The sequence below is a fragment of the Nanorana parkeri genome, unplaced genomic scaffold (assembly GCF_000935625.1).
Source record: "Nanorana parkeri isolate BGI_ZX_2015 unplaced genomic scaffold, ASM93562v1 scaffold234, whole genome shotgun sequence".
NCBI lineage: Eukaryota > Metazoa > Chordata > Amphibia > Anura > Dicroglossidae > Nanorana > Nanorana parkeri.
In genome coordinates this window covers 69,913-81,421 of record NW_017306502.1, presented here as the reverse complement: position 1 = coordinate 81,421, position 11,509 = coordinate 69,913, and the positions used below count along the sequence as shown (strand labels likewise).

Here is an 11,509-nt window from a genome sequence, read left to right as displayed (position 1 = left end):
GTGGAAGCAGAGAGAATCTGGAGCAGTTGTCCATAGTAACCCATCAGCTCCGCATTTTAGTTTAGCTTTGGGGCCCCGTTTCAGCATGCATTTTTTTCAGCGCTGGAACGCACGCAAACCAAAATTCCATGTATTCCTATAGTGGCCCTTTACGCAAACGTGCTGCATCGCGCTTAAAAATATGCCAGTTGTTTAAAATAGAGCTTCTTTTGTGGCGCATATCAACTCGTTTTGCGCCATAGACGTCAATAGAAAACTGTTGATCAGCACGTTTTTGCACTTTTTCTCGCGCATTTTTTGCAGCCGAGACTGCTTTTCATTGGACAACTGAAAACGAGCTAGAAACGCCTCTAAAATGCACTGAATTGCACACCAAAAATAAAACCGCCCTGGTGTGAATGAGGTCTCAAAGTGAAAGAGAAAAGGCTACTATGGACAACTGCTCCAGATTCTGTCTGCACCAGTTTGTATACATTTCCCTCATGGTTTCTTTTCTCCCCCGCTGCTATAATCAACTGCTGGAAGCAAAGAAACTATCGGGTGTTTCCATGTATGGAGGAGCATGTGATAGCACTGGGCCCATCAACAAGCACCAGTGCCGTCATATGGAGAGGGTTAACAGCCCCTACGGCTCCATTCACACATTAGTGGTTTTCCGTGTGTAAAGCACTAAATATAAAAATAATGCTTTTCAATGCAAGTTGTTCACACTAGGGCGGCGTCCGCGCTGTACGAAAACACACATCCTGCAAAAAAGTCCCAGCGCAATTTTCTGGCAGATTCCGCGAGTTCCAACTATAGCAATAGCTGCAAATGCGCCTATTAACGTTTGCACGTTTTCCACATGAAAAACTGCACACAAAATGCTACCGCTATGTGTGAGTGGAGCCTAAGTGGTGACTTGAGGAACTTACACAAGGCAGCAAATAGAGGGACTGGAGGCAAAGGAAACACAAGGTGTTGCTAGGAAGACAGATTAAAGTGAACCGACTGCTTTGTTAAACAAAGCAACAATAACTGAACATATGCACTCACTGAAAGTACACAAATACTTCTCCTTTAAGAATCAGCAGTCAGTTGACATTTTGGATGACAACATAAGAAAAAGGCTAAAGTCAGCGTCCAGTGGTAAGATTTAAGGAGCATTGAGTGCATGGCGCATGTTTCTGTGTACTGTTCGAATAATAAATAAAAGATTTATGCAAAAACATTAACAATTTATGAATATCATAGTTAGAAAAAAAAAAAAAAGACACAAGTCCATCAAGTTCAACATATACAAATGTTCTAACAAAAAAAAAAGAAGAAAAACCTAAAGAGAACGCTATGCCCACAATTCCCACTATTGATCCAGAGGAAGGCAAAAAAATCCCTATAAAGCATGGTTCAATTTGCTCCAACTGGGGTAAAAAATTCCTTCCGGATCCCATAAGGCAAATCGGATATTCCCTGGATCAACAATCTCTGATGCTTAATATCTCAATAAGAACTCAATATCCAGTAATATTCTGTGCATTTAAGAATACATCCAGATTTTTCTTTTAAACAATTAACTGAGCTAACTAGAACTAGCTCCTGGGGGAGTCTGTTCCACATTTCCACAGCTCTGTGAAGAATCCTTTCCATATGCAAAGGTTACACCTTTTTTCCTCTAGACGCAAAGAGTGCCCCCTTGTCCTTTGCAGTAACCTTAAAGTGAATAATTTGGCACCAAGCTCACTATATGGATCATTTATGTATTTATACATGGTGATCATGTCCCCCCTTAATCGCCTCTTCTCGAGAGATAACAAATTCAGGTCAGTTAATGTTTCCTCATAGCTGAGCTCCTCCATGCCTCTTATGAGTTTAGTTGCCCTTCTCTGCACTTTCTACAGTTCCCCAACATCCTTTTTGTGAACTGGTGCCCAGAAGCGAACTGCATATTCCAGGTGAGGTCTTAGTAATGCTTTGTACAGGGGCAGGATTATGTCTCTCTCTCTGGAGTCTAGACCTCTTTTAAGACAAGAAACTATTTTGCTTGTTTTAGAAACTGCGGCTTGACATTGCATGTGGAGCTGCAACAACTAATCGATTAAGTCGATTATAATCGATTTTGGAAAACATTGTCAACATTTTCCAGCATTGATTAATCGGCTTTGGATTAGTTGCCCCTGTTCACGGCTCCACACGTCGCACCTCCTCTCCGCCTCATGCTCGCTGCTAAAAGACCGTTTCAGCTATAGAGGAATACAAATCCCTGCAATACATTATACACTGTATGTAAAATTGTATTGCTGGGATTTGTTGTATTCCTCTATAGCTGGTGGTATTCTGCATTATGCTGCATCATGGCTGGGACTTGTATTCCTCTATAGCTGCTGCTATTCTGCATTGTGCTGTATAGAGGAAGATAACACATCCTAGCAATAGTACATTGTGTAAAAAAAAAAAAATGATCTATATATCTATGGAAACTAAAACGAAAATGTAAAAAAATGCAAAAAAATGTTTGTTTTTTAAAGTCCCCCACCTGCACGCAAATAAAACGCAAACACTCGTCAGGTACGCCAATGTGCAAAAACGAAAATTGCGCCAACGTCCAACATTGGAGCAGGAGCAATAATTCTAGGGCCATGAATCACTGTTTACACTAAACTGATATGCAGTAAAAGATTTTAAAACGTTACAAGTATTAATGTTCCGTTTCTGTGCACTAAATCTTATTTTAGTATATTTTATCCTAAAAATTCTGGTTGGATAAACATATGCGCAAATACCGTGTGACATAAAAAATTGCAACTATTTTTTTTTTATACTAGGGGGCCACTGCTTTCAGAAAATATATAATTGTTTCAGGTCTGAAGCTGTTTTCTAGCCAAAAATTCATACTTTATCATGTCTGTGCAAAAAATAAGAAACTGCTTCGGACAGCAAGTGGTTAAACTAGCAAAAGAAAAAAACACAAAAACAAAAAAAAACAAAAAAACACGCAATGGTTACATTTATAATAATTTAAAAAAATTATTTGAGCACCCATCCTGCCATTCTCATACAAAGGCGACTTTTTTGCTACGTAGATGATAAACAACCTCAAGCATTATGCAAATCACACATCACAGGGGCATACAACCGAAGTCATCTGCACTCTCTAATGCAATTTTAACACAACACGAGGAGAAAAGGGGTCAACATGCTGAACATTTATCTGTGACCTTGAACAAAAGTTATACATGTACCTTCCTTCGATAATAAATAGTTCAGCAGTTGGTGCAGCACTCCAGAGCAAAGGTGTGAGCACAGGCCTGCCGCACTACACTCAATATCCTGTAAGACCATTAGCCAATTACAGACTTTGTCTCCACTCACAAGACAAAGAACGCTTCAAGGCAGACGCAAGTCTTTAAAAGCAAACCTAAAAAGCCATACATATTGTGCCTAGTGAAGCTTGTCAAATGCCATTGATGAGAATGGGCTATGTGACAACAGAAAATTACATGGCTACCTTTACAATGCATGACCTTGTATCTATTCAAATTTAAACACCACAGATGATACAGTGACAATACTAAATCACAAGTAACAGGAACAACATAAGGAGCTGATTTTTACTACTAGGAACACAGCAAACATTCAATTACCATTTTTACTTTAACAAAAAAGTGTTCTTCACAAACAAATAGGCGTTGCACAGTCCTAATGCCCAGTTCTCTCCTAAGGTGCCATCCACTGCCAGTGGAACTTCCCTAAAAACATAGAACTACGATTAAGCTACTAATGCTCTGCAACCAACAACTTTACCTAAAGAGCCACCGGAATCATGAAAAGCAACCGCTAGATAAAATACTACAAGCAGTAATGTGTAAGAATTATGCAATCTGTTTTCAGTATTATTTTGTTTATGGTATGAATATTGCAAGTTTACTCAGAGGTCACAACACGGGATTCCCCCCTCCCCTGTTCGATCCTCCAGCGCTGACTGGCGGAACGGACGGGGCGGGTACAGCCCTCTAGATTGGCAGAGCCAGCTGTCACTCGCAGCTGGATGGGATCCGCCCCTGCTCCCGCGCTCTCAATATATAGCAAGCTGTAGCTCGCGATATACTAAGCATTGGGTCACCGGAGGAGGTAAGTATATGTCCTCCCGTGAGCCTAAAGAGAACGAGGGATAAAAAGGTTTACCACATAATTCTCTTTTAAAGTAGTATTACAAGTTCCCAAACTTTCTTCTCAGTATTGACTGCAGATCAAACAAATATATATTTTCCAGAAAAGTATTTCTTTAAATTTTTGTCCAAGCACTTACAACCACCAAACAGCTGGCACCAACTCTCTCAGCTCTGCTTCCCAGAACTTCCTGTCCTGTACAAGATCACAAGGGACAGAGCAGTGTCTAGCAACTTCATCTACTGGCATGGAGAAGATTGAAGGAAGGAGAGCAGAGGAGAGGCTTGATTTGCTGTGTTGGTGGAGACACACACATACAGCTTACTAGCACACACACTGGTGGCTCCATAGGACCTTCCAAGGGAAAGTAGCAACCCTAAAACAGGATATTAGGGCTAATTCTTAAGGAATCAGATGATTCTACAGGAAATAAACTTTTAAACATCAATGAGTAGCATCCACTGGAGGTGATTTCATCAGCATTTAAAATACCTTAAAAACCTTTTGACTTTCATAAAACTTTAATATACTGTATTTCCTCTAATCACTCAACATTAAAACAAAAACCACATCTACACATTTAGTGTCACTGTAATTAGGTTGTCACTTTTAAAGTGGACTTTCACCCAAATCTTTAAAATAACAAAACACACCTTTAGAAATGTTTAGTAATGACAATCTACAAACACATACTTCTAGATACTTGCCGGCTTTTTATTCTTTGCATTCCTTATTTCTCTTTTCTTCCACAGTCATCTGACAGTGGCCATGTTAATTAAGGGCAGATTACTAGATCTCCCTTTAGTTCCTGGATTTCTGGCGCATGTGACCATGCACATCATTTCAGGGGAGGAAATGCCTTTCCCTGAGATTAGGGATGAGATTTCCTAGAAATTCAGACACGGCAGTACCAGTGTGCATTGGTTTGGCAAACTGAAATCATTTTGCCCTTTCAAGTGTATTTAAAAAATCACAGCATTTTACACCTGGCATGTCTAGTTTATTATTAATCATCATACATACTGTAGAGCAGCGGTCTCAAAGTACCGGCCCGCGAGCCGGTACTAAGTGGCCCGCAGCCAGCTGACAAGTCGGGCACATGGTCACGGACCGCGTGCCCGGCTTGCAAGAGCAGCTACACGTCGGCTCCAGCAGCCGGAGCTCTGTCAATTCTGAGCTCCGGCCGAATGATGGATCATTAGTAAGGTCTAGTGCAGACCTTACTAATGATCACCACTAGATCACCCGGGAACGACGATGTGCCTCCTCCCTGCACGGATGGAAGCAGGTGAGGGGGGGCTTTATTAATATGTGTGCTGGGGGTTTTGGAGGGAGGGTGGAAGTATATTATGTGTGATGGGGGGCTTGGGAGGAAGTATATTATGTGTGCTGAGGGGCAGTATATTATGTGTGTGGGGGGAGTGTATTATTTTATTTGTGCAGGGGGGGTGTATTAGTGTGGGGGGGTTGTATTTTTCTGTGTGTATATTAGGCCCCATTCCCATCTATATTTCAGGTGCGATTAGGGATTCCTGTGTCACAAACTTGCGTTTTCCTGCAGCAGGAATCCCTAATCTGGCGTTTACATGCAGCAACCGTCACCCATTCAAGTTAATGATCGAGTGACAGCTGCTGCATGTACACGCCTGCATACCGCATGTAATTGTGTGTGATATGATTACATGCAGCTACAAAAACAATCACCATCTCTGGATACACAATTTTGTATCCAGAGATAGTGATTGATTCCTAACTGCATGTAATCTTTTCACATATGATTACATGCGGTGTGCAGGCGTTTACATGCAGCAGCTGTCACCCGATCATTCATTTGAATGGGTCACAGTTGCCGCTTCTAACATGCAAACATTAACACTGGTACCGTATAAAGTAGCGGCCCCCACGGGACTAAAAAATGTGTCCAGTGGCCCCCGACTAAATTGAGTTTGAGACCCCTGCTGTAGAGGGATGCATTGGTAGAATTTGATTTTTGACTAACGATCCGCTTTAAGAGCCACTGTCATGCTGCCTGTGCAGTGCAAAAGGAGTCTCTGCAAATGTCCCCCACCGCACCCCCTTACATTCACTTAGGGACAGCTCACACCACATCCAGTGTGTTCCGGCAGTTAGTGGCTGGAACGCACTGGATCGCATAATTAAAACCTCCAGCATTCTGGAGCAGGAGGGGGCGTGGTTGTGGTTGTGCCATTCATGTCAATGCCTCCCACCCTTAGCGTGATCGCCTGCCCTTGAATGCATGGTACAGCAATGACTACGGGCCGGTGCAGGCATTGCTGCACCATGCATTCTGGTGCGGGCGATCGCACTGCACTCAGGAGGTGTGATGCGGACAATAGCACTGCAAGCGGGAGGCGTGGCTGCGGTGCCAATGGCATTAATGGCACCACTACACCCTCTTCTGCCCCAGGAGGCTTTAACCATGCAGTCCAGGCTTAAACAATTTGCTGCAATTTAAATCTGCACCTATACACCAATCACCCTCTTGTGGCCAGTTCGCCCATGACTGTGATATGAGCCATCATCAGATGGGCTCAGAGAACAGACAGGTACAAAGCATAGGAATACACATCTTATCTACAGCCTGTCTCAATGTGATCTGTAAATGAACTCCCATCAACCTTGCCCTGCACATTAACCCCTTCATCTCCACCCTGCCACTGTATGTGACCTTTACATTAACCCCTTCACCCCCTGCCCTCTGTGTATGACCTGTGCACTGCATGTAGAGCACCACTACCAAGCTTTGTCCCTCTAAATTACCAGCATGCTCCATTTGCACACAAAAAAAATGATACAAAATTTGAGGTGCCTGCTTTCCAAAAAGGGGTCGTCCACACTGTCCTGGCATATTTATCTTAACAGAAGAAAAACAAACTGTTTTGTTTCCGAACACATTTGGTCTTTATTTCTTTGCACAGTAAAAAAAAAAAAAAAAACCAACCTGGAAATTTCCCAAAATTTTGGGAACATCTCAAAAGATGATATATAAAAAAATTGGATACTGTCTTTTGCCAGTCAAACTATCACAGCACTAAAGAATCGCATAATAATGAAGAGGTCTATACAGGCTGGTCTGTAAATGTATTTTTCTTTTTAAATCCTAAAATGGGCTTTCAGTGCGTTCCAGAGCAGGAAAAATAGGGCTTGCTGCAGTTTTTTTAACATGCGCTGAAACTGAATGCTCTGGTGTGAACTAGAGCCCAAAATACCATTGGAATACATTGGACGCAGTTTTGATCCGTTCTGTAACTGTTCTGCATCTGCTCCGCGCTTGGTGTGAACTAGCCCTAAAGGTGCCCATACACCTTACAATTATCACCTTTTCCATCTGACCACAGAAAATCTGCAGATAATTGTAAGGTGTATGGCCAGCTTAATAGAGACTTCAGGCAGACCTGAAGAGACACAGTCAGGAAGCTGGTCCTAAGCAATGGTACACAGCTGATGCTTGAGCAAATGCATGTAGACATGAAGTGACTGAAAAAGGCTGCAGAGATCAGCAGAACAGACTTCAAATTTTAAAAAAGACCATGTCAGTTGTTTACATACAGCGCTTTAGCGCACAAAGTCATCTAGTTAAGGATTAGATCTACTTTAAAGTGGAACTCCAACATACAGCCAATTTTTCACTTCAAGTTCCCTGTCCCCATGCCAGGGGAAGACAAGTTGGTATGGAATTCTGGGGCCACTCTGTCTGATCCCAAAAAAAATTAAGAGCCAGTTCTATTGACGGCACAAAGAGAGAACATCAAACGTTAGGTTCTGGCTGTTTATGGAGCATTACCTACCTGGCTTCTGGGACTTGTCCTGCCCTGCCACATGCATATCAAAAATAATAACATTTTACAAATGTCTCTAACTTTCTTAGCAATGTTTATTTATTGTGATATCACTTGCAGCCAGTACCTGCTGCCTTGTCCAGTTGTCTGGAGGAGGCACTGCACATATCAGCAGCCATGTGAAACAGAACTACAATTTCAATAAATCATAGTATTGATGTTGTGGGTGTATACATTAGCAGTGTCCAGGGTTGTTCTTGGTCTGCCACTTTGTAAACATTTAGCTGCCAATCAATGCCCATGGGCAGGTCACAACTGGGTGCAAGTGTGACACAAACACATCATCGCTTCCTAAGGTAAGCTACCACGAGGAAGAAAAGCGACCAGCAGCCACTATCCATAGAGAGATATGAGTGGTGGTCGGTCGTGCTGTACAAAAGCCACCCTGCACAGGCAGAACGAGGGGCATGTATGAGGGGGCAAAAATGCCTCCACAGCTGGAATTCATAACAAGGACAACCGGGAAAAGGTAAACCTCTTCTTAGCATATCCTAGTGTTTGCTTCCTGGCCAGAGTGGTTTTAAGGCTCATTCACACCACATACGTTGACTCCTAACCAATCGATCAATCAAACAATTGCACCCGGTTTACAATGCTGCACTCAGGTGGGTTGCAGCCCATACAAATGTAAGCGTGCTGCTTATTTTGCACCACACCTCACACGAGTGCAAAAACTTCTCTTGTGGTGAGGCTACTCCCGCTCTGCAAGGGTTAACAGCTCATTTATGTCTAGAGCAGCTATGGAAAGCACTTTTTCTTACCTGATCCCACTCCTACAGGCTAAAGAGCAGCACCTGGAACCTCTCTCCCCCTAAGCTCCAGTAGTCCAAGGCCTACTGATGTCATCATATCTAGTGCAGGGCCCATAGCCCTGCATGACACGGGAGGACGCCAAGGGACGTCCACAGGTAGGAGAGTGCTGACTTTTAGAGTTCAACGTACGTGTGTGTGTTTGTATTCATGTGTATTTAAAACTTCCCATATCCTTGTATATTTAGTGACATTTTATTGAAGTGTTTTACACCATAACCCTAGACAAAACCAAACAGTTTAAAGTAGTATAAAACACCCAAACTTTTTTTTTTCCAATTAGGAATCCAGATCAAACAAAAACACATTACTCAGCAAAGTATTTCTTTGTTTCCCCCAATACTTCCAGTGAGCAGATTGCTGAACAGCTCCAACTCGCTCAGCTTCCCTGAACTTCCTGTCCAGTACAAAATCACAAAGGACAGAGCAATCTCCAGTACCTGTCTATCCACTAACTTGGAGAAGGTAAGAATGAATGAATGAATGAATGGGGGAGTAGGGGGAATGACTTGCCCAGCTGTGCCAGTACGTACGTGGAAGTCCAGAAACGTAGCACTGGACTCCTTACAGGAAAACCCATTGAGAACGGTGCTGAAGTAACTGCCGCACAAATCAGAAGAGAAGCGGTCACCAGCACACTGTAGGATTGTGTCCCAACAAACATCTTATTATTGACACAGCAAAAACAACGTTTCAGGCCACATAGGGTCGACCCTGCGTGGCCTGAAACATTGCTCTTGCTGTGACAATATGTGTCAATAAAAAACACATTCATTGAGACACAATCCTACAGTGTGCTGGTGATATATTGTTTCTCTTCTGTGTGTTTGTGGAGACACACAACCTACTAGCACACACAAGGTTGGCTCCATAGGGCCCTGCAAGTGAAAGGAGCCACCCTACAAACAGGATATAAGAGCCATTGCTCAGGGGGATCAGCTGATTCTGCAGGAAACTAAACCTTTTAAATATCCAGGAGCCGCATCCATGTAAGTGATTTCATCAGCAGTTGAAATAACTTAAAATCCTTTTGACTTTAATATCACTTTAACCCTTGCAGTGCAGGGATAGCCCCACTACAAAGGGAGTCCCCCAAAATAGAGACCTTAATGTAATTTTAAAAACGTTTAAAAAAAAAAAAAAAAAAAAAAAAGGGCTAACAGCACCCTGCGTTGTAACAACACAAGGCACCGTCCCTTACTGCAGGCCAGTGTGAACAAGCCCATAACACCAACTTCACTACTAATACAATTTTCTAAATTACATATAGGATCCTAAAAAAATACAATGGTATGACAAGCACTTTGCACTGTACCAAAACATTCTACGAACGCATACTTTTGGACAGGGGTGAAGAAATCCAAGGAGCCAGGTAGCCAATGGCTCCTTAAAAATCTCAACTAGTGCCTAACTTTTGAGGTCGTCTCTAGTTGTCAATGGAGCCGGCTCCCGGGTAGGATAGACTGGCTCCTGAATTTCAGGATGATTTGCCCACCCCTGCGTTTGGACATACTCAGCAGCAGCAAAGAAAAGGAGTGGGAGGCGTTAATGACTGGAGAAACCGAGGCACGCCGACTCCAACGACCTCCTACTTCTAACAACTTGAAACGTTATAGCTTTTGAAGAATCCCTCCGCAAAGCTCCTATGACAACGTGCAGGTCGTGGTAGTCCCCGGTAGACGGCAAATTTACGCTGGCGAGCCCATGCCTGCAATGCAAAGCCAACCGTGTACAGCCCCCCTATGACTGCAAAGCTGGCATCTGTCAAACCTCAGGACCCTTGAAGGAAAGCCATCTTTAAGACAAGAGACCTGAGCGTGCACATCTCACTGCCGGTGACACAGGGAGGGAGGGGGGACAAGGATGGAGCCTCGTCCCACCTTAGATGAAAGCCCATATGGTTACATCCAAGCTAATGCACAATCATCATTGGGCTTGAACTGGGTGGATAGCACACAGGTAGAATCCAAGCTCTGCAACATGCCCTGCCTATGTGGAGAAGGGGAACCCATTGCAAGGATGCCATTGCCATCAATCACTTGCACTGCTAGCGACCATCCAGCTGCGATGTGATATGAGCACATCTCCAGGTGTCATTGTGCAGCCATACATCTGCGATCACAAGCATGCATAGGTCCATCTGCAATTAACACTGTGGGGACAACTTACTTTCCAATCACCTCACAGAGCTCATACACATCTTCAAACAGCACGTCGTCGTCGGCCATGGTCCTGAGAGGGGATTTCAATGAAACCACACAAATTTTTTTTTGCACAAATGAGGTCCAGCCGAGGAGGTATTAGATCCCAGGGAGGAAGAAGAAGAAAAAAAAAAAGAGGTGGCTACACAAATCCGATCAAGATGACACAGAAGGTGACACCCGGCGCTCCCCTTTCATCAATGGACCGCAGAAGACAGGCAAGGCGGCCGCTTTACATCTCAGGGCCGCCGCTTCCCCAGAGCTCCGCCATCCCGAGGAAACCGAGCGCCTCCCGGCGCCGCCGAGACACACTGGACAGAGACCGCGCCTCGATGTGCCACCGTCCACGAGCAGCGCGCCCCCCCTTCCCCCTAATTATATGACGGTGGTGTCCGCTCCTCAGCTAACCGTGCCCCACATTTCAAAACCTGACGCGTGAGCGCGCCCTGCTTTCTCCCTCAGTCTTCTGCTACTAGGAGGAGGCAGGCTCCG

The 11,509-nt window shown here is 43.8% G+C and overlaps 1 protein-coding gene across 9 annotated transcripts in view; it reads right to left on the bottom strand.

The window, feature by feature from the left end:
• The window catches only part of CASK (calcium/calmodulin dependent serine protein kinase), a 240,822-nt gene extending 229,319 nt beyond the window's left edge, over positions 1-11,503 (bottom strand). For all 9 annotated transcript variants that reach the window (XM_018556336.1, XM_018556340.1, XM_018556337.1 and 6 more), the window contains exon 1: positions 10,986-11,503. In XM_018556336.1, coding sequence (XP_018411838.1) covers positions 10,986-11,044 — 59 coding nt within the window. In that variant the 5' untranslated portion in view covers positions 11,045-11,503. The remainder of the gene's footprint in view (positions 1-10,985) is intronic.
• Between the last annotated feature and the right edge of the window lie 6 nt (positions 11,504-11,509).